Here is a 23,781-nt window from a genome sequence, read left to right as displayed (position 1 = left end):
CATCCTTTCCCATAACACCACTGTCGTGGGCATCCATGTGAAGAGACCACCAAACAGGCTTTGTGTGAGCAATAAAGCTTTTTAATCACCTGGGTGCAGGCGGGCTGAGTCCAAAAAGAGAGTCAGTGAAGGGAGATAAGGGTGGGGCCGTTTTACAGGATTTGGGTAGGCAAAGGAAAATTACAGTCAAAGGGGGGTTGTTCTCTGGTGGGCAGGAGTGGGGGTCACAAATTGCTCAGTGGGGGAGCTTTTTGAGCCAGGATGAGCCAGGAAAAGGACTTTCACAAGGTAATGTCATCACTTAAGGCAAGGACCGGCCATTTTCACTTCTTTTGTGGTAGAATGTCATCAGTTAAGGCGGGGCAGGGCATTTTCACTTCTTTTGTGATTCTTCAGTTACTTCAGGCCATCTGGGCGTATACATGCAAGTCACAGGGGATGCGATGGCTTGGCTTGGGCTCAGAGGCCTGACAACCACCTGGCAGCAAGTGTTTATTGAGCACTTACTATGCCCCCAGACACTCTACAAAGAGCCTTAGATACACTAAGTCATGCATCCTATGAAGTGAGTTCTATTGTTACCATTTCCATTTTACAGATGGGGAAACCTAGACTTCTCAAGAGTTTTGAATCCAGGTATTACACAGCTCCTGAGTCTGCTTCTAACCACTACACCACACTGTCTCTCCTTAGGCTGCAGGACTGTGCTGGTCACTTCCTATGGTTGGTTTCTGGAGGCAGCTCCAGATGACCTGACTGGAGTTTAAAGCAGGGGATGTGAGGGCATGAACTTGAAACTACATTACATAACACTTATCTAAGCGTCCTTAACAAAACTAGAGAAGGCGGTGCTGAAGGCCCAGCTTTAGCTCCACCCTCCTACGTCCAACCACACCATCCCCCAACCTCCAGCCCCATCCCATCCCAGCCCTATCCCCAAATTCTACCACCACTACCACCTCCAGCCTCACCTCTACCTCACAGACCCGCCGCCAGCACCTGACCCACCCAGCCCCACTTTCCCTTCTAACTCCACCCTCAGTACTAAATGCACCCCCACCCTCCAAAGCCCACCTTCACTCCATTTCACCTCAGCCCCCTCCAGGCTCATCTCCATCTTCCCTCCCACTCCAGCCTCTCCCCAGCCCCTCCCTTTAATCCCATTTTCCACCACCTCCCGCCCCACCCCAGCCTTCCTTTGGCACCCCCTCTGCTGTGTCCTCACTGGTGGTGACTTAACTTTGGGCAGGAGCTGTGTGTACCCAGGACTGGTGTCTCCTCTGACCCCCTACTCCAGTCCCCTAAACACTAGACCCTCTATAGCTTAGTGGCCCAGGGGAGCTGCTAGGTGGAGCAAATGATTGATTTCTCAACTGACATTCAGACCTTCCAGAGGCCCCTATACATGGAAGCTGCCGGTACCACTCCCCCTTCTCTACTACCAATGCCGCAGCAAAGTTGGGACTATTCGTCTCTCTTTTCACAACATCTTCAACTAATGACAATAGTAATAAAATAACAGTACTGCCAGCTGGCGTATGGAAAGATGGTTGGTTGCATTAGTCAGCAGTGAGAACCAATGAAAGCTGCGATGAGATTCCCTTTTGCCTTATCCAACTGGTAAAACATTTACAAATCTGACTCTTAGAGTAGGCAGATAGCCAGAAATAAGCAGGCAAAGGAGCTTTTGGGAAAAGAAATCTTGAAGACTCCGTTCTCTGATAGTCAGCGCCACCCACTGTCAGCCAGCAAAAAGACAATGGCTACACTGGCCACTTCTGGCCTTGTTGTTGGGCTCCTCTGGCCCTAAAGGGAACTTATGAGGCCCTACCCAGAGATGACCTTGGTAGGGGCTTTCCCACTGATGAGCATGCGCACTCCTCCACTAACTCGCCCTACAGTAGCCTTTTGCTCATTATAATAATAAGCTGGGCATAGTGGCTCACGCCCGTAATCCCAGCACTTTGAGTGGCTGAGGTGGGCGGATCATGAGGTTAGGAGTTCAAGACCAGCCTGGCCAATATGGTGAAACCCTGTCTCTGCTAAAAAAAAATACAAAAATTAGCCAGGCATAGTGGCACGTGCCTGTAGTCTCAGCTACTTGGGAGGCTGAGGCAGGAGAATCGCTGGAACCTGGGAGGCAGAGGTTGCAATGAACCGAGATCGTGCCACTGCACTCCAGCCTAGGTGACATAGCGAGACTCTGTCTCAAAAAAAAAAAAAAATATATATATATATATATATATATATAAAATCAAAACACACTCCTGAGTGGAGACTTTAAATGCTAATGAGACATGCAATGTGTTTACTAGCATGTACAACCACAGAACATTCATGGCCAAAGTGACCACCTAAAACATGATTGTAAGTGACACTCACTCATGCCCCTTCACAAATAATCATGTAAGATTCTCATAAAGAGGGTCACCCGGCACCAGCTGCTGCTGGCTCATTCTTTCAGAGTGTACTGTCTCTTTAAATAAACACTGCTACTGCTATTTTTCGCCTGATGCTGTTTTCCAGCGGAACCAGCCCACCGGCTGTTTTCCAGCCAGGTCAGCCCACTCCTTTCTAGGAATGTACTCTCTCTCTCTTCAGTAAACTCTGCAACTTAACCTTTGATGTATGTCTCTTGGCTGAAATCTTTCTTCCAAGCAGACAAGAACTGAAGATTCCCGCACTTCCCTGTAATGTGACCATAGGAAATATTGGCATAAGCATGAAACAACAGGAATTTTCCTGTGTCTGCCAGCAGTATATGTTGGCTTAATGGCATTGGGGCACGATTTGGCAAATTTAGTGGAGTTGAAGAAACACAGAACCTGTATAACCCTCCAGTTCTATTTGTGGGTATGTGCACTAGTGCATGCATCAGGAGACACAGTGAAACTGTCTGTTTGGGATAGTGAGAAACTGGAATAACTAAGGTCTCCATCCATCAACAGAAATCACAAATGTAATATGTTGATACAATGGAATACTATACAGTTCTGAAGATGAATGAATTCGAGTTACAGGTAACCAACCTGGATATAACTCAAATGTTGAGTCAAAAAGCAAGGTTGAGAATGATCTGTGTAGCAAAGTGCCATTAATCAGTGCCATTTAGATAGAATTTAGAAACGTGTTTGACTAGACCTGGCATCCCCCACTTTCCCAGCCCAATGACATGTAGCTGCACTCTGGGCAGTGTGTCTTGTGGAGAGGATGGACTATTCTTGACCAGGCTGGCACCTCTTCTCACCCCACCCCGATGCCACCACCCCAATACTGCAGCAGGGCTGCCATCCTTGGGTTGTCAGGATATAGGAAGCTGCTGTCAAATAGTGCTTGCTCTTCTTCTTCCTCCAGCTCTAGGTCTTACCTGTGGGGGGAAATGGAGGGTCCTCAAGGCCCGAGGAGAGTGGTGTGAATAGACCCATCTCTCACAGTGAGCTGTCACAGAGGCTGGGACTTTGGCAGCCTTGATGGGGGTTCCTTGAGGCAGGAGGAATATGGGACAAGAACCATGGGAAGAGAAGGAAAGAGCTGAAGAAGAGCTGCAGGAAGGAGAAAACAGAAGGGGAGGGAGAGAAACGGATACCCTGATTCAGGGATCTTGGAGTGTAGCCATTGACATCCAGGGGTCAGATCTGAAGGCCCAGGCAGGACATGTAACAGTGGCCTGTTTGCCCTTAGTGGGGGCTGTGTCCTCTCTGTGGCATGCCCCCTGCTCTGTCTTTGGTGGGTCATCTCACCTGTGCAATGCCTGGGGCCCCAAAGCAGAAGAAGGGCTGGACTGAGGAGTTCTGTCTCCCATCCATTCCCCACCCTTTCTATCTGCGGTCAGCAAGTTTCCCAGAGTCCCCTTGAAGGGCCTTAAATTATTCATCTTTTGTTATATTTGTCTTCTTTAGTGGACTTACCCCCACCTTGCTCCCCTGCCATGTCCCTATAAGGTCGCTAGACCCAAGCAGGGCCAACTTTCTATAGGATTTTCTAACCGAGTCTGTGGTGAATAGGGCTGTCTGGTGTCTGAAGTTGCCCGATAAGGGGCCCAGGCACTGTGGGCTGCCGTGCTCCTCGTCATGGGGAGTGTAGTGACTACAATTTACTGTCAGAATTGCATGACAATCACCTAATGAAATAATGTAACCACAATAATTATTTAGGGCTTCTTACATGCCAGGTGCAGTTAATGCTGCACATATACCAATGCATTTTAGCCTTGAAACTACCTAATACGGGAGACACGCATGTTATTATCAGTTTACAGACAAGGAAACTGAGAGAAACAAACTCACCCAAGAGGTAGGTAGGAGAACTGGAATTTGAACCTGCACGGCCAGATTTCCCAGACTGTGTACTTCATCTCTGCCATGTACGCAGTTCAGATGCTTACGGCGTCTAATACAGGCCAGGCATTCTGCTTGGTGTTTGCTGTTCTTGTGCCAAGTCTAGCACGCTCCTGCCTCAGGACCTTTGCATTTGCTGTTCCTTGTACTTTTCGGCTCTTCCCCTGGGTATCTGCAGGCCTCCCTTTCTCACTTCCTTCAGGTGTCAGCTCAAATGTCACTCTATCAGGAGGCCTCTTCTGTCCACCCTGCATAAAACAGTGTCACTTCTCCTTTGCTCTGGCAACTTCCTTCCCCCATGTCCTGCGTTGTGAAGGCCCTCAGCACTCAGTATATCTAGGGTTACTTGCTCATTGTCTGTCTTCTCTCAGGAGGAGGTAAGCTCTGAGACAGCAGACTTCTGTTTCATTCTCAGCACACTGATTAGGGCCTGGCAGAGTCAGGTTTCAACCACGTTTCAGGATTGAATGAGGGTGGCTACAATAGTGGACCGTTAGCTTCCTGTCCCCAGCGAGCTCAAATTCTAGTAGGGACAACTAGCAACCATCAAGGAAGCAGACACACAAACCCACACACATACACACACACACAGACACGCACACATGCACACACTCATGCACACACGCACACACGTGCACACACAGGCACACACATGCACACACACAGACACACACGCACACACGCACACCCACACCCACATAGGTGAACACACACACGCACGTGTGCTCACACCCACACACCCACACACGTTTTCAGGTAGCAGTAAGTACTATGAAGAAAACTTAAGTGGCGTGGGGGAATGAGAGTGATGGAGGTGCTTTTATGGATGGAGTGGTCCAGAGAGGCCTCTTGAAGGTAAGCAGAGACTTGAATGAATTAGGGAGCTTTGTGTGGTCAAAGCCCAGGGAGGTGCTGGAGCAGAGTCAGCTTACGGGATCTGGGGAGATGAGGTCAGAGGGGGCGGCAGGGATCAGCTCACGCAGGGCCGTGCAGGGCGAGGGGGCTTGCAGGGGCAGATGGGACCCACCTCCAGTTAGTGGAGAACCAGCTCCATGCTTTTCTGCTGTTTAGCTTCCTGTGGCTGCTGAAACAGATCACTGCAAACCTGATAATTTAAAACAACAGAAATTTATTTTCTCATAGTTCTGAAGTCCTGAAGTCTGAAATCAAGGTATTGGCAGGACCACGCTTCCTCCGGAGGCTCCAGGGGGAGAATTTCTTCCTCGATTCTTCCAGCTTCTGGTGGCTGCTGGCATTCCTTAACCTGTGGTCACATCGCTCCAAACTCTGCCTCTGTGGTCACACTGCTTTCTCTTCTTCTACATCGAAGCTCCTTCTGTAACTTTCTTGTAAGGATACTTAACATCTCTTTTAGGGCTCACTTAGATAATCCAGGCTAAACCCCCACCCCTATCTCAAGATTCTTAATTTAATCACACCTGCATAGTGTTGTTGTTTTTTTTTTTTTTTTTTTTCCTTTTTAACATACAAGGTAACAGTGACAGGTTCCAGAGATTAGGACATGGATGTCTTTGGGGTGGGGGTTATATTCAGCCTACCTTCCCTACCCTCTCTAATGTCTGGTAATTCAATGATTTATTCCATTCTCAGACTAAATTATTGTTCTCTCTGGCTTAGTTCAAGCTGTTTTTCTGTTTGTTGTAATGAAAAACATCTAGACTCATCTACTTCCCGCTATAGTGCTAATAAATGTTTGCCTGGAAAGAGAAAAGGGAATTTACATGTATGGAGTGCATGCAGTGCATAGAGCACATAGTCAGCCCTCAGTAAATGCAGAATTGAATTGGTTCTTTTTTTTTCTTTTTTTGAGATGGAGTTTTTCCCTTGTTGCCCAGGCTGGAGTGCAATGGCACTATATCAGCTCACTGCAGCCTCTGCCTCCCAGTTCAAGTGATTCTCCTGCCCCATCCTCCCAAGTAGCTGAGATTACAGGTGCCCGCCACCATGCCTGGATAATTTTTTGTGTTTTTAGTAGAGACGGGGTTTCACCATGTTGGCCAGGCTGGTCTCAAACTCCTGAACTGAGGTGATCCACCTGTCTCGGCCTCCCAAAGTGCTGGGATTACAGGAATAAGCCACCGTGCCTGGCCTTGAGTTGGTTCTTACACAATGCAGAAAAGTCCACATTAGTATCCTGGATGTTCTGTGACGTGAAGAGACTCTGATTAGTCACTAAGGGTGCACAGGGAGGGGGCAGAGGCCTCGGGGTTAAAGGCAGGTGTGTCTGACTCCTGGGCATACACACTCTTCCCCATGTCAGGGCTTCTCAGTCCACTAGATGGTGGTAGCACCCCCCAGGTTGTGCCAACCAAAAACATCTCTAGACATTGCCAAAAGTCCCATGGGGACAAAATCACTCTTCTTGGGAACTACTGCCCCACATCATGCTGCCCTAGGGGAGGTGATGATGGGAAGAAGTGCTGGCCAGCTAGCTGGGCATTAAACTCAGGTGTACCACAGGGCAGGTGAGAGGCTGCCTGTATGCCGCTGTGGCGGAGATAACTGGTTATCTCCTGATTTCTACCATCCGGTTTTTCTAGTGAAAACTTGCAGCCGGACGCATTGCTGCCAGAAATAAAGACTACATTTCCCAGCCTTTCTTGCAGCTAGGTTGTGACCATGTGACCCCATTCCAGCCAAGTAGAGGTAAGTGAGGTGGCCAAGTTCCTGACTGTGCCCTTAAAGGGGAGGGTCCTGCTCCCCTTCCCTGCCTTCTTCTCCAGTCTGGCTGCCTAGAAGGTGGACCTGGTAGCAACGAGATCAATGAATCCTGGGTCTCAAAACCAGGGAGTCTCTGTATTGCTTGGCCTGCTGATGGTCAACTTTCTGGTTGATTTCCACTGGTTTAAGCAACTATTTAAGAGCTTTGTTATATTTGTTGAACCTGCGTTCTAATATTACACCCACCCAAGCCAGCCATGAGGGGGATGGAAGGAAGGCAGGAAGGGGTGGGGAGAAGGGTGTAGATGGAGGAGCACAGATGGTCTGGCTGGTTGAGCTCAGAGATGCTTAGGGACACCTCCTGGGAAGAAGACTCTGAGTTGGATGTTGGAGGCCAAGAAGGATGTGGTGAGGTGGGGAAAGGGGCAGAGCTCACCAGAAAGGGCTTCAGCAGGGGCAAGGGTGTTGAGGAGAGACTGAGCAAGAGACTGAAAAGCAAGGAGGTCTTGAACAGGCCAAAAGGAGAAAGGGAGACACTTTAGAGGGAAGCCCAGTGCAAAGAGGGGAATTTCACTGGGTGGACCAAAACCAGATGTAGGGATCTAGGAGTTCGTCATGAGGCCTGAGGGCATCTGGAGGCTGGGACTGGAGGTAGGGAAATGGTTGAGGAGCCCTGGCTCCTCTCCAACTCAGAGGATCCCCAGTCTTGGGCTGACCCCTCACTCTTGACCCTTGCTCCATGCTAAGGTGTTCATGGCTTCTGCTGGGTCTGTGGTCTTGACATCTTCTTGCCCAGGGCTCCTCCGAGAGGTAGCCAGAGCCAGGAGGAGTGCAGCCAATGTAATTGCCTTCAGCCCCAGGACCACAGGTGCAAACACAACCAGGAGGCCTGGTAGGCACAGGAGAGAGCTCAGGTGGGACCCATGGTGAGAGCCCCACAGCCCACACCTCAGTGCTGCCCATGGGCAAGGTCACATCCTGCTGCTGTATAACCTCTGGAGCTGTATCCTTTCTACATTGAAAGACGAGATCAAAGACCATCCTTCCCTCTGCCCTGGGCCCAGAGAAGGGTTGCCCAATATTCTACCTGCACCTGTAATCATCTCAATCACACCCCTAACCTCTGCTCTTCCTGATTGCCTAATGCAATCCTCAAGGTAATCCTACAGTGTAGGATAGTGATCCAATTTTTATAGATAAGGAGACAGACCCAGAGTGGGGAAATGATTTTCTCAGCGCCACACGTGTTAAAGAAGTCACGGGACCCAGGCAGTCTGGCCCCCATGAATGGTAGGAGCAGGGCCGAGCATCGGGAAGGCAAATCTGACCACGTCTATCACAAGCTCCCACCAGATACTGAGAGCCCTCGAATGTTAACAGGAGATGTGCCAGGCACAATTCTGGACACTTGGCATGTGTGATCTCATTGAGTGCACACACAACCCCATGAAGTAGGCTCTCTGATTCTTGTCCTCTCCTCCCTAGTTCATAGAGTCAGATACCAGATTCAAGGGGCAAGAACCTGCCCATCACATTAGGAAGGGGCTCCACCCAGGAGGCTTAGCTACAAAGCCATGTTCTCCAGTGTTGCTGTGCATAGCCTCACAGCCCTACACTCAGATTCACAGGGAGCTCACCGCCTCTCAAGCAAAATTTCCCACTAAACAGTTACATGGCCCTGGCTATGAGAAAGTTCGTTATAACTGAGCTGTTGTAACATGGTTCTCTGGGGTCCTAGTTCTGCAGTTGAGATGAAGTCCTGGGAGCTTTCTTGGTGGCAGGTTAGCCCCAGGAGTCTGGGACTGCTCCCTTCCCATGACCAAGCCATTCATGGCCCCCTTGCCTGTGGGGGACTCATTGACTCCACTGAGGTGGGTACACTCACCTGTTGGAGACATCTCAGTTGCATGTTCACTGGTGAATTCTGCCTCTTGGGAAGAGGTAGATTTTGCTGCAAGGGAGAGAGGCTTTCTCATACTTCCCTTTATCTCCCACCACTTCCTAAGTCCTAGGAACTGGGGTCTCTGGGATGAGTCTGCCAGTTTCTACCTGGGTGCGGGCTAGAAGTCAAACCCTGCAGCTAGGAAGGACAAAGTTAGACTTTCTACTGGAGCACCTTTAGAGTATGGACATGTCTAATTCATTTCAGTGTCTCCAGTACTTAGTACAGTGCAGGGCACTCAACAGGCATGTAGTAGATGTTTGTTGAATTATTATTGTTACTATTATTTTTTGAGATGAAGTTTTGCTCTTGTTGCCCAGGATGGAGTACAATGGTGCTGTGATCTTGGCTCACCGCAACCTCCGCCTCCCAGGTTCAAGCGATTCTCCTGCCTCAGCCTCCCAAGTATCTGGGATTACAGGCATGCACCACCATGCCTGACTAATTTTGTACTTTTAGTAGAGACGGGGTTTCACCATGTTGGTCAGGTTGGTCTTGAACTCCTGACTCAGGTGATCTACCCACCTTGACCTACCAAAGTGCTGGGAGGTCAGGAGTGAGCTATGGCACCTGGCTGATGTTTGTTGAATTGTTAATGATCTATACAGAGTTCTGTGGCAACCAGAATGGGGAGAAATTAACTCTGCTTGAGAGGAGAAGGTTTTACAGAGGAGGGGCCATTTGTGCTGGGCCTTGAAGGATGAGTAGGAGTTTTCAGAGAAAAGGAGAAAGCATTCCAGGTAGAGGGAAAAACTTATGTAAAGACATGGAGGCTGGGAAGAACTGACTTGTTCGGGACATGTAGAAAAATTCCTCATGAATACCTGCTCCTCTCCCCCGACAACTCCAAAACCAATTGTCTCACCTTTCACTTTGAGCCTGGTGCCCTGTCCAGACAGGTATTGCCTGTTGGGTTTCCTCTGAAACTTTACACAGTAATAGGTGCCTGCATCCTCACTGGAGACGTTTTGCAGAAGAATGCTGAAGTCATTGTTGGAGGCCCGCACTGCTGTCGCCTTGGGGTGGGAGATGCCTCCAAAGTTGTAAATGGCCTCCCGGCTCACACCAGCTCCCTGGAACCACCTGATGGGTCCGGGGGGACCATCTCCAAGCACTGTGCAGTTCAGAAAGACCGTGCCTCCAGTGGTCCCCAACACCAATTCCTGGGGCTGGGTGATCCACAGGTCTGGTTCAGGGTCCCCAGCTCCTGAAGCCAAAGAGGAGGTCCTTGTTGGATTCCATCTCCTCTTCCATCGTTCACTCATTTCCTCCCTGGTGTGTTCCCTCCCTTCCTTCTTTCCAGATTTCTTCACTTGGCCACTCCCTGCTGCTTTCTTTATTACTCACCAGTTGACTCGTTCAGTAAAAAAGCTCTGAGTACCTACTACATACCAATGGTAGGACTGGGGAACATGAAACTCAGGAAGACACACAAGTGCCCAGCCCTGAAGCCATTCTCTGTCTTCCAGTGGAGATGGTCAAAAAATTGCCCAGAGGTGGAAACCCAGAAGACAGCAGGACTACAGAGGAACCATTATGGCTTGGAAGAAGCCAGTGAAGCCTTCCTGAATCTGGCATCAAGTTAAAATGAACTCCCACATACAGATACTCTCCATGTCACCAGTTTATGGGGTGGTTCCACAAGCATCCATTCTATTTAATCACCCAAATGACTCTTGAAGTACAAATTGTATTGCCTGTTTTTCAAGCATAGCACTTGAGGCATGTAGAGCCAGGGTAACTGACTTAAGAAGGAACTGCTATTCAATGACAGGCCCAGGATTCGGGTATTCAGGTCACCATAGGTGGACTTAGAGATGCCATGATTGATTACTTGGGGAGTGTGGTAGATGACATGATCAGCCTCAGGTTTTGACTCTGTGCTTGCAATAGGGTACATCCACACTCTTACCTTGGCTGCGTGGTGGAAGAGTATTCTTCCTTGTCCCTTGACTTGGAGCTGAGCCACATGACTTGCTTTAGCCAATGGGCTTAGCAGACATAATGTGAGTAGATGCTTGAGGTGTACTTGAAGAGTTGGGACTGGGCTTCTGCTTCTGCCATCTCTATGAGAAAAATATGCCCCACGTAGTTGCTACCTCTCCAGCCTGGGCTCTGGCATGAGACATGAGGAGTGGAACCACCCAGCCACATGTAAATGTGCATACAAATATGTATTGTTGTATGCTGCTGCAATTTTGTGTGATACAGCATGATACAGTGGATAAAGGTGACTGTGCAGGGAAATAGACCCGAGCAAATGTGTGGTCTGCAGGGCCTGATACTCACCCTTCACAAGCACTGAGGTGCCTTCATCCGATTTCATTTCTGAATATTCACTCAAACCATCAAACCTCACACAGTGGTAGGTTCCAGTATGCTCCTTGGTGACATTGTGGATATAGATGGAATAATCGCAATTCAGTGGTTCTGATGTCCGTTGGATCATGGGGATCACCCCGGGGAAGGAGCCACGTTTAAAGTTATAAATTTCTTGTTGGTCCTTAGTGCTCACCTTGACCCATTTTATCATACCATCGGCGCAGGAGCTGACCACCATACACCTCAGTAGGAGTGTCTCGCCTTCTGCCACCAGCATGGGGCCCTCGGGCTGTAACACCTGCCCGTCATTCCTGCTGCTCTGCCCAGAGGCATCTACAAAAGAGGAAGAAAGACCTTGTACTGGGCAGGAAGGACTTGGAGCACTAAATGACAAGCTTAAAACAATCAAACCATCATCTGGCCAAGAACAATGGCCCAGGACAAGACAGGAGTGTCATTAGAGAGGGAAGGGAAAGAGGGGACAAAATGGCTGGCTGCAGAGAGAGAACTGAGCTATGCAATGGAAAAACCTACAAAGAATAAATAACACTCAAGTGCTCACCATGTGTTGCATGCATGATGTCACTTATTCTTCACAATGCTCCCGTAAGGTAAACGGCATTATTCCCATTTTTCGACAGAGGAAACTGAGGGCCCAGAAAGGTTAGGCAGCTGTCCCAGGATCATCTGCTAGGATTGTGTCTCCCAAATGCACATGTTGATGTCCTAACCTCCAGTACCTCAGAATGTGACGTATTTGGAGATAGGGTCTTTAAGGAGGTAATTCAGTTAAAATGAGGTCATTGGGGTTGGGCCTTAATCTCATCCAACTGGTGTCCTTATAAGGAGAGGAAAGTTAGACACACACATATGGGGTAAGACCATGTGAAGATACAGGGAGAAGGCGGCCATCTATAGGCTGAGGAGAGAGGCCTCAGACAAACCAGCCCTGTAGACATCTTGATCTCAGTTTCCAGCCTCCAGAATTGTGAGAAATTACATTTATATAGTTCAAGTCACCCATGCCATGCTACTTCATTATGGAAGCTCTGGCAGACTCATACATTACCCAATAGGAGAGTGACAGGCTTGATTCAAGCCCTGTCAGCCTGTTTCTGGAGCTCTGGCTGTTAATCTTCAAATGCCACCCTTCAGAGACGTAGGTTTGTGTGTTGCGGGGTTCAGTGTAAATACCCTTCCTGCCTCCTGTGAATTCTTCGGCAGACTGCAGTTCATGTTAATGTGTTGTGAAGTGAGTCTATTTTGAAGACAGGTTGAACTGTTGAGTTTGTCCTCAAAGTGCATACAGAGAAAGAGGGCTGAGGCCTCCCATGGGTGTTCTGGGTCAACAACATCATCACATGTACTCCTTCTAACAATTCTGTGAGGTAGATGCTGTTATAATCTCAGTTTAAAAACTTTTCCGTTTATTATTTATTTTTAATTTTTTTTTTTGTAGTGATGGGTACTCACTATGTTGCCCAGGCTGGTCTCAAACTCCTGTGCTCGAGTGATTCCTTCCCCTTGGCTTCCCAAAGTGCTGGAATTACAGGTGTGAGCCACCATGCCCAGCCTATAATCTCCATTTTTGAGATGAGAAAGAAAACGAATGCTCACAGTGGTAAAGAAACATGAGGTGAACCATGCATTCAGTAGATACCATGTCCAGGAGTTGAACTCAGATCAGGTGACTTAAGATTCTGCTCAACTCAAGGTCAGCAGTTTTGTATCCCGAGTTTCCTTTTTGTCTGTATTCCCATCAGCCTTTGTGAATAGCTCAGTCACACTCCACATATTTGTTTGCAGTATATCCTGGTGTTTCTCAGTCGTGAATGAGGCAAGGAGAGTAAGAAGGTGAAGCAAACATTCCCTTCTAAGAGGATCTAGGAAAGAGTTATGGAATTCTAAATTCTATTTCTACCTATCTTCAGCTAGGCATGTGCTGTTAACCACCAAGAAAAACTTTCTCACAATTGTGACGAAGTGATAACCGCATATTGAATCCTAGGGATTGCTTTTCTCCTTGATGTCCTTAGTTTCAAGAAATTCAGCAACATCCACTCTCAAGCATTATTTGAGCCAGTCAGATCTGTTATCACTAATCCTTCCTGTTGTTTTTTTCCCTGGCCTCGGGGAATTTCCTCACACACATGCACAGAACTGTGCCCATCTCTCAGCACAGGGCTAAGAATGGTGCCTGTTCCCACGAGCCGTACTGGTAAAACCCATGATTGTCAGGGCACTGGGGAAACTCCACAGAAGAGAGTACGCAGCCCAGAAAGAAGTGTTCTGGTCCACCCAAGAAATCCTAAAAGCAAGGCCCCAAATGGATTTAAAAAAATAACATTCTCTTGTGAGGCTTCTGACACATGTATAACTAGAAGTTATGACATCAGTAGAATAAAGACTGGGAGGGGAGAAATGTGAGTTTACTATTGTAAGTTTCTTTTTTTTGGTATCCATCACCTGAGTATTTATTATTTCTATGTGTTGGGTACATTTCAGGTCCTCTTTTGTAGCTATTTTGAAGAACATAATACATTGTTATGAATTATAGTCACCCTTCTCTGCTATCAAACATTAGAATTTATTCCTTTTATCTAACTGTGTGTTTGTACCCATTCACCAACCTCACTCTTAATCCCTCTCCCTCAGACCCATCACCTTTCCTAGTCTTTGGTATCTGTCATTACACTCTCTACTTTCATGAGATCATTTTTAGCACCTGCATAGTTGTCTTTCTGTGTCTGGCTCCTTCTTTCTTTCTTTCTTTCCTCCCTCCCTTCCTTCCTTCCTTCCTTCCTTCCTTCCTTCCTTCCTTCCTTCCTTCCTTCCTTCCTCTCTCTTTTTCCTTCCTTCCTTCCTTCCTTCCTCCCTCCCTCCCTCCCTCCCTCCCTCCCTCCCTCCCTTCCTTCCTTCCTTCCTTCCTTCCTTCCTTCCTTCCTTCCTTCCTTCCCTCTTATTTTGGAGTGTGATGGCATGATCTTGGCTCACTGCAACCTCCACCTCACAGGTTCAAGCAGTTCTCCTGCCTCAGCCTCCTGAGTAGGGCTTACTTCACTTAACATAATAATCTCCAGTTCTATCCGTGTTGCTGTGAATGACTACATTATGATGATTTTTTAATGGTGGAATAGTATTCCATTGTGGGTGTGCTTGGGGACACCATATATATATATATACATATTTTTTTTCTTTATCAATTCATCTGTTGACTGATGCATAAATTGATTCCATACATCTGCCATTGTGAATATTGCTGCAATAAACATAGAAATGCATGCACTCCTTTGATATATTGATTTCTTTTCCTGTGGATAAATACCTGTTCTAGGATTGCTGGATCATATGGCAGTTCTATTTTTAGATTTTTGAGAAATCTCCATACTGTTTTCCATAATGGCTGTACTAATTTACATTCCCACCAATAGCATATAAGAGTTCTCTTTTCTCCTCATCCTCATCTTTTTTTTTCTTTTTTTTTGAGAGGAAGTCTTACTGTGTCACCCAGGCTGGAGTGCAGTGGCACCATCTTGGCTCACTGCAACCTCCACCTCCTGGAGTCAAGTGATTCTCCTGCCTCAGCCTCCTGAGTAGCTGGGATTACAGGAACATGGCACTACACTTGGCTGATTTTTGTATTTTCAGTAGGGATAAGGTTTCATCATATTGGCCAGGCTGGTCTCGAACCTCTGACCTTAGGTGATCTGCCCGCCTCAGCCTCCCAAAGTGCTGGGATTACAGGCATGAGCCACAGCACCTGGCCTGTTTTTTTGTTTGTTTGTTTGTTTGTGTGTCTTTTTGACAATGGCCATTCTCACTGGGATAAGATGATATCTCATTATGGCTTTGATTTGCATTTCCCTGATGAGTGATGCTGAGCTTTTTATCATATATCTCTTGGCCATTTGTATGTCTTCTTTGGGAAATGTTTATTCATTCCTTTCCTTTGCTCATTTTTAATTAGATTCTTTATTTGTTTGTTTGCTTTTTTAACTGTTGTTTGAGTTCCTTATATATTCCAGATATTAGTCCCTTGTCAAATGAGTACTTTGTGAATATTATCTCTCATTCAGGAGGTTGTCTCTTCACTCTGTTGATTATTTTTCTTCAGTGAAGAAGCTTTTTAGTTTAATATAGTCCCATTTGTCTTTTTTTGTCTTTGTTGCCTGTCTTTCTGAAGTCTTAGCCACAAAACCTTTGCCTAGAGCAATATCTTGGAGTGTTTTCTGATTTCTTTGTTTTGTTTTTCAGAATTATCTTGTATCTTACTGAGCTTCTTCAGTATTAATATTTTGTGTTCTTTTTCTGGGATTTTGTTCATTTCTTCTTCATTGGGATGTGGTATTGGTATAATAGACAAATGGCATAGAATACATAGACAAATGGTTTAATAGACCAATGGCATAGAATAGAAAACACAGAAATAAATCCATGTATTTACAGCCAATTGATTTTTGGCAAAGGTATCAAGAATATACATTCAATAAATGGTGCTGGAAAAACTGGATATTCATATGCAGAAGAATAAAAGTAGACTGCTATTTCTCACCATATACTAAAATCAACTAAAGATGAATTAAAGATCTACCTGTAGGACCTAAAACTATAAGAACTACTAGAAGAAAACAGGGAAGGCACTCCAGGACACTGGTATAGGTAAAGATTTTATGACTAAGACCTCAAAAGGGTCAGGCAACTAAGACAAAAATAGAAAAATGGGACTATATTAAACTAAAAAGCTTCTTCATAATAAAAGAAACTATCAACAGAGTGAAGAAACAAACTCTTGAATGAGAGAAAATATTTGCAAAGTACTCACTTGACAGGGGACTAATCTAATATCCAAAATATACAGGAAACTCAAATAACTCAACAGTTAAAAAAATCTCATTAAAAAGTTCGCAAAGGAAACGAATCAACATTTCTCGAAAGACATACAAATGGCCAACAGGCACATGAAAAAAATGCTCAACATCACTAATCATCAGGGAAATGCAAATCAAAACCACAATGAGATATCATCTTACCCCAGTTGGAATGACTATTAAAAAGGCAACAATAAAAAAAAACAAAATAAAATAAACAAACCACCACAAATATATGCTGGTAAGGTTGCAAAGAAAAGGAAACTTTATACATGGTTGGTGGGAATGTAAATTAGGACAGCCACTATGAAAAACAGTATGGAGATTTCTCAAAAATCTAAAAGTAGAACTGCCATATCACCCAGCAATACCACTACTGGATGGCCAGTATGGAATACTATTTGGCTATAAAAACAAATGAAATTCTGTCATTTGCTGCAACATGAATGAAGGTGGAGTTCATTATGTTAAGTGAAATAAGCCAGGCACAGAAAGACAAACATCACATGTTTTCACTCATACGTGGGAGCTAAAAAAATTGATCTCATGAAGGTAGAGGGTAGAATGATACTTACCAGATGTGGGGAAGAGTGAGTGTAGGGAGAGGGGGATGAGAGAGATTTGTTAATGGGTACAAACATACAGTTAGATAGAAGGAATAATATCCTGCCATTTGATATCAGAGTATGGTAACTATAGTTAACAACAATGTATTGTACATTTTAAAATAGCTGGAAGAGAGGACTTAAAATGTTCCTAACACAGATAAATGAAAAATACATGAGGTGATGGATATCCCAAATACCTGGACTCGTTTATTACACATCCTATGCATGTAACAAAGTATTACATGAACCCCATAAATATATACAAATGTTATGTATCGATTATAAAAAGAGAAATTAGAAAGTATTTTGAACTGAATGAAAATGAAAACATAATATAAAAATTTGCGGGATCCCATTAAAGCAAGGGGAAATTTGTAGTATTAAATGCCTATATTTGGAAAGAAGAAAGGACTTAAATAAATTACCCACTTTCCACTTTAAGAAACTACAAAAAAGGCCAATAAACTAAACCCAAAGTAGTGAAAGAAAGGAAATCATCACGCTCTAAATGAAACTCTATACAGAACACACACACACACACGCAGACACACACACACACAGAAAAAAATCAATGAGAAGAAGAAAATATTTGAGAAGATCACTAAAGTTGATAAATCGCTAGTCAGATTGAACAGAGGGGACACACACAGAAAGAATCTAAATTATTAAAATAAGGAATCAGATTGGTGATACTACTACAGATTTTACTCTTATTAATATAATAATAAGGGAATATTATGGAAAACTTCAAGTTATGTATATTTGACAAATTAGGTAACATGAACAAATTCCTTGAAAAAGATACACTGCCAAAGCTTTCTCAAGAAGAAAAAGATAACCTGGTTAGCCCTATTATTTATTAAAATGTTTAATCTGTTGTTAAAAATCTTCCCGGAAATAAAGCTCCAATCTTAGAAAGTTTCATTCGTGAATTTTCCATATCTTTTTTCTTTTTTTTTTTTTTGAGACAGAGCCTCACTCTGTCACCCAGGCTGGAGTACGGGGGCATGATCTCGGCTCACTCCAATCTCTGCCTCCCAGGTTCAAGCGATTCTCCCGCCTCAGCCTCCTGAGTAGCTGCAATTATAAGCATGCACCACCATGCCCGGCTAATTTTTATATTTTTGGTAGAGGCAGGGTTTCCCCATGTTAGCCAGGCTGGTCTTGAACTCCTGGCCTCAAGTGATCTGCCTGCCTCAGCCTCCCAAAGTTCTGGGATTACAGACATGAGTCACCATGCCTGGCCAAATGTTCCGTATATTTAAGAAAGAAATAATATAAATTTTATGCAAAACTTCTAGAAAAATTGAGAAAAGGAGTATACTTTTCTAACTCTTCTATGAGTCCCTGTGTTATCTTGAAACCGAACCCTTTTCCTTATGAGGAAAGAAAACCAATCTCTCTCATGAACATAGATAAAAAATTTTAAACAGCATTTTAGTAAACTGAATTCAGCAATCAGCAATATTTAGAAAGTCTAATACATTATGATCAAGTTGAGCTTATCCCTGGAATATAAAGTTGGTTTAACAGTCAAAAATCAATCAATGTAATTTACCATATAACTAAACACACACACACACGCATATGCATGCACTCATATAATCATCTCAACAGATGCAGAAAAAGCAGTTTTCAAAATTGAACATGGATTCCTAATAATAACTCTCAGCAAACTAGGAAGATAAGGAAGCTTTTTCAAGTTGATAAGGGGCACCTGTGAAAACCCTACAACAACTATATCAAGCTTAGTGGTGCAAAAATGAATGTTTTCCCTGCTGATCAGGAACTAGACAAGGAAGCCTGTTTTTACCATTTCTATTCATTATTGTAGGGTAGGTACTAACTGTGCTAAAAGGTAGTAGGAAATAAAAGACATCCAGATTTGAAAGAAAAAATAAAATTATCTTTATGTGCAGATGACATAATTAAAATTGCAATGAAAATTTCTTAAAAAGGCTACTAGACCTAATAAATGAGTTTAGCAAGGTTGACGATAAAAGATCAATGTACAAAATGATATGTATTACTATATACTAGCAATAAACCATTTGAAATTGGAATTTAAAAATTTCCAGTCATCAATATTATAAAAAATAGAAAATATTTAGCCAAAAATGTGAAGAAACTGCAAACTGAAAACTTACAAGACATTACTAAGAGAGAGAGAGAAAAAAAAATCCAGCCTAAATAAATAGAGAGGTACACACTGTTCATATGTTGGAAGATTCAATATTGCTTAGATGTCAATTCTCTTAAGTTGATATATAACTCAATGCCATTCCTATTCAAATCCTAGCAGGCTTCACTTTAGAACTGATATACTAAATCTAAAATTTATAGAATAGCCAAAACAATTTGAAAGAGAATAAAGTTAGAAAGCTAACACCACCTGCTTTCAAGACTTGGATAATGTTACAGTGATCAAGACAGTGTGGTATTGCAGAAAGATAGATAAACATACCAGTGGAACTGAATAGAGAGTCTAGAAATAGTCCATGCAAATAGAGGCAACTGATTTTTTAAAAAGAGATGAGGTCTCACCATGTTGTCCAGGCTGGAGTGCAGGGCTATTCTGGGTGTGATCATCATAGCACACTGCAGCCTCAAACTGCTAGTCTCAAGCAATCCTCCTGAGTAGCTAGGAGTACAGGTGCATGCCATGGCTCCTAACTATAATTATCTGATATTTGACAAAGGTGCAAAGACAATTCAATGGAGAATGGGGAGTTTTTTCAACAATGGTGCAAGAACCATTGGAAATACATGTGCAAACAAATGAACTTTGGTTTATACCTCAAACTATATAAAAATTAACTCAAAATAGATCATATAACTAAACATAAAATGTTAAACTATACAAATTCTAGCTGCAAACATGGAAAAAAACTTTGTAACTTTGGGCTAGGCAAAGATTTCTTAGATGTAACACCAAAATCATGATCCATTAAAGACAAATTGATGAATTAGACTTCATAAAAATTAAGAACTCCTGCTGTTCAGAAAACACTTGTAAAAGAATAAAAAGACAAGTCACAGAGTAGGAGAAAAATCTTTGCAAAGCATATATCTGGCAAAATATTTGTATCCATAATATATAAAGAACTCTCAAAACTCAATAATAAGAAACACACTTAAAAAATGGGAGTCGAATAGACACTTCACCAAAAAGGGATGCATAATGTAAAAAATGTTCAGCATCATTACAAGTCAGGGAGTTAAAATCACAGTGAGAGGTTGGTAATCCCAGGACTTTGGGAGGCTGAGGCAGGTAGATCACTGGATCCCAGGAGTTCAAGACCAGCCTGGGCAATATGGTGAAACTTTGTCTCTACCAAAACAAAAAAAACCAACCAACCAACCAGCCAACCAACCAACCACAAAAATTAGCTGGGCGTAGTGACATGTGCTTGTAGTCACAGTTACTTGGTAGGCTAAGGTGGGAGGATCGCTTGAGCCAGGAAGATGGAGGTTGCAGTGAGCCGAGATCAAGCCACTGCACTCCAGCCTGGGCAACAGAGTGAGACCCTGTCTCAAAAAAAAAAAATCACAGTGAGATATTACTATATACCCATTAGAATGACTAAAATTAAAAAGATTGACCATAATAAGTGTTGGTGAGGATATGTAGGAACTGCCATCCTCCTACATTGCTGATGAGAATGTAAAATGGTACAACTCCTTTGAAAAACAGTTTGGCAGTATCTGAAAAACTTAAACATATGGCAACCATATGATCCAGTCATTTTATTCTCAGATATTTCCCTAAGAGAAATGAAAGCATATATCCACACAAAGACTTGTACATGAATATTCATAGATGCTTTATTTATAATAGCCCTAAACTGCAAACAACCCAAATGTCTGTCTGCAGGTGAATGGGAAAGGGTTTATCCATACAATGGATAGACATGAGAAGAAATGAACTATTGACATATGCGACAACATGAATGAATCTCAAAATAATTATATTGAGTAAAAGAAGCCAACCAAAAAAGAGTACAACTGTGTGATCCTTGTTATATAACATTCTAAAAAATGCAAACTATAGTGACAGAACACAGATCCATGTTTGCTTTGGAGACTAGGAGGAGTGGCAAGGACGAATCACAAGGAAAGTTTTGGGTTCTGGATACATTCATGATGCTGATTTTGGTGATGATTTCACAAGTGTGAAATATACCCAACACTCACAAACAAAACTTACAAAATTGTCTACTTTATATATGTATGGTTTAATGTAGTCAATTACATTCAATAGAGCTGTTAAAAATAAATTATTTGTAAAGATGAAGCCTGTGTGTGTGAGGAGAAAGAAGCAATGGAGGAGAGGAAGAAGGAAGGACTCAGGAAGTCTTATCTCAGCTGGGAGTGAGTCTGGGGAAGTGAACACCAGGGAAGAAGCTGGAGCCTGGACTCAGTCCTGGTGCCCACACCCCTTCCCTCCCTCTCCCCTTCTGAGTCTCCTTCCGTGTTGTCACTTGGGCTTTAGGAGGTGTCCTAGGAGGTTTGCCTCTGCCTTGTTGGTGGAGCTGGACCAACCCTGGGCTTCCTTCTTTTCTATTTTCCATCTGCATCCTCTGCATTTCATGGTTCCTGTACAGGGGCTCCCTTTAAAAGCCTTATAGAAAATTTGTTAGCCCCAGTCTCCTCTACTACAAAATAGGGGCACTCATAGGACCTTTCTCTAGGGCTGCTGTGAGTATTAAATAGAAAAGTGGTGAGGCTCAACCCTGGGCCAGCTGCGTAATTTGTGAGGCCAAGTGCAAAACGGGAATTCAGGTCCCTTGTTCAAAAACTGTTGAGCAACACAGCAGAGCATTAAACCAAGCATGGGGCCTTTCTAAGCAGGGGGGTCTGTGCCTCTATATAGAGGGCACACCCATGAACCAGCCCTGACTCAGCTTGAGATGCAGCTGGACTCAAACCTTCCATCTGACTGGTTTAAGCAACTTCTCTTATTTTCCATCTATTCTATTCCAGCAATCATTGGGAATATTTTTTATTCTGGGGTAGTTTAGATTTCTGATTTCCTAGTCTAGTGCCTAAAACAGCAGACACTCAAAAGTACTTGTGGAATGAGAACTAGGAATTACGATTCATATCTTACAATTGAGGAAATCACCTCAGAGAAGTGAAGTGGTGTCTCGAGTCATATGGCCAATGAGTAAGGGAGCACCCAGGTCTGACCCCTCACCTGGGTTCTGCCAGGATGTCTCCTGGGGATGGCCACCCTGGAGGACCAAATATGTGATAGACACAATCTAGATCTCAGTAGAGCCTGGAGCAGGGGCCCAGATGGGCAGGAGATGGAATGAGCCCACTGAGAGCCAAGTATTCCTGCCTGGTAGATCAGACGGTTCTGGACTCGGAGACCGAGCTATATATTCAGGGGTCTCAAGACTCAGGAGCTAACCTGGCCTGCCCCTGAGTTAAAGGAGACATGGGAATGATAATAATAATCGCCAACAGTTACCAAATCTTTGTTATGCCAGGCTCTTATGGGCATAATCTTGTTAAATTCTCCTAAGACAGTCACAAGGTGAGTCCTATTTTAGCTCCATTGTACAATTGGAAAAATTGAGGCTCAGAAAGAAGTTATTTAAACTGGTTAGTGGTGAGGTTTGAGCCCACTGCGTCTTAAGCTGAGCCAGGACTGGTTCCTGGCTGTGCCATTTATACAGTTGCACAGGGCCCTGTGCTTAGAAGGATCCCATGCTTAGTTTAATGCTCTGCTGTGTTGCTCAATACTTTTTGAACAGAAGACCACAGTTTTCATTTTGCAATGGGTCTCATAAACAATGCAGCTGGCCCAGGGCTGAACCTCACCACTTTTCTATTTAATACTCACAGTAGCCCTGGAGGAAGGGCCCTTGAGTGTCCCTGTTTTGTAGAAAAGTCTCCTGGGGCTAAAAGAGCTGCAGCATCTGACGTGGGCATAGGAGCATCCAAGCTGGAAGCCAGTGGGTGTGAGCGCAGAGCCTGGGAGCTTATCACTTCACTACGCTGCTTCTTGGGACGCTGGGTCTGCCCTCTGCCGGAGACAGGCAAATTTTCAGTGTCCCCCTCTTTACTCTATCTTCATTGGGGTCAAGTTTCTCCAGGCATGCCAGAGCACTTAGCACCCCTCTAGGGACTGATCAGCCGGGAGTAGACCCTGTTCTGTCCTAGATTCCACTTACCTGAGGGGACAAGGACCAGTACCAGCAGCAAGAAGCAGGGAGACAAGCAGGCCAGGCAGGCGGGGGCAAGCATCATGGAGCACATGGCATCTTCTGTGGTCCCCGATACTTGGGGCTCCTCTGCTCTTTGGTGAGTGTTGGAGTCTGAGGTGGGGCCCATGGACAAGGCAGTTTCTGTGTCTCTTGGCCACAGCTGTTTAGGGAAGTGTTTTCATTGCAGCAACACAAGGCTGTTGGTGCAATAGGAAGGAGCCCGGTCAAAGGGTTTCCTGCTTTTTTGTCTGGGCTGTGGTTCCTGTAATCACTGTGCTAAAACCTTGATGACCCCTTGCCATGGGCTCCGTCCTAGGTGCCCGGGAGGGAGGTGGGCAGTGAGGTCATAGGATGCACTCTGGAATCAGCTGGACTTTGGAGCAAACATTGGATCTTCCTCTTCCTGGCTGGGCAAGATTTCAAAGTCACTTGCCATTTCTGAGCCTTTGTTTCTTCATTTGCAGCATAGGAACAGCAGCAATCCCCGCTTCAGAAAAGTTTTGGTGAGACTATGAGAAAGAATGTGTGCGAGGGCTATGTAAATGCTAAACATATTAACCATTTTTATTTATTTATTTATTTTTTTGAAACGGAGTCTCACTCTGTCTCCCAGGCTGGAGTGCTGTGGCAATCTCCGCTCACTGCAAGCTCCGCCTCCCGGGTTCACACCATTCTCCTGCCTCAGCCTCCCGAGTAGCTGGGACTACAGGCGCCTGCCACCACACCCGGCTAATTTTTTTTGTATTTTTAGTAGAGATGGGGTTTCACCGTGTTAGCCAGGATGGTCTCGATCTCCTGACCTCATGA

The 23,781-nt window shown here is 44.6% G+C and overlaps 1 protein-coding gene across 3 annotated transcripts; it reads right to left on the bottom strand.

Moving 5' to 3' along the window:
* Positions 1–5,786: 5,786 nt before the first annotated feature.
* Positions 5,787–23,148, bottom strand: SIRPB2 (signal regulatory protein beta 2). Of its 3 annotated transcripts, none has more exons than XM_015149327.3 (5): positions 22,942–23,148; positions 11,251–11,616; positions 9,827–10,168; positions 8,905–8,970; positions 5,787–7,908 (listed from the first exon to the last, which is right to left on the bottom strand). In XM_015149327.3, the coding sequence occupies exons 1-5, from the start codon at positions 23,099–23,101 to the stop codon at positions 7,739–7,741; spliced, it is 1,104 nt and encodes a 367-aa protein (XP_015004813.2). In that variant the 5' UTR covers positions 23,102–23,148; the 3' UTR covers positions 5,787–7,738. The 3 variants fall into 3 exon arrangements, with proteins under 3 accessions (XP_015004813.2, XP_077807518.1, XP_015004812.2); XM_077951392.1 differs by having other exon boundaries at positions 5,787–6,055; XM_015149326.3 differs by lacking the exon at positions 5,787–7,908 and having other exon boundaries at positions 8,570–8,970.
* Between the last annotated feature and the right edge of the window lie 633 nt (positions 23,149–23,781).

This window comes from Macaca mulatta, chromosome 10 (genome assembly GCF_049350105.2).
Source record: "Macaca mulatta isolate MMU2019108-1 chromosome 10, T2T-MMU8v2.0, whole genome shotgun sequence".
Lineage (NCBI taxonomy): Eukaryota > Metazoa > Chordata > Mammalia > Primates > Cercopithecidae > Macaca > Macaca mulatta.
Note: the sequence above shows the minus strand (reverse complement) of the source record. Positions and strands in the feature narration are given on the sequence as shown.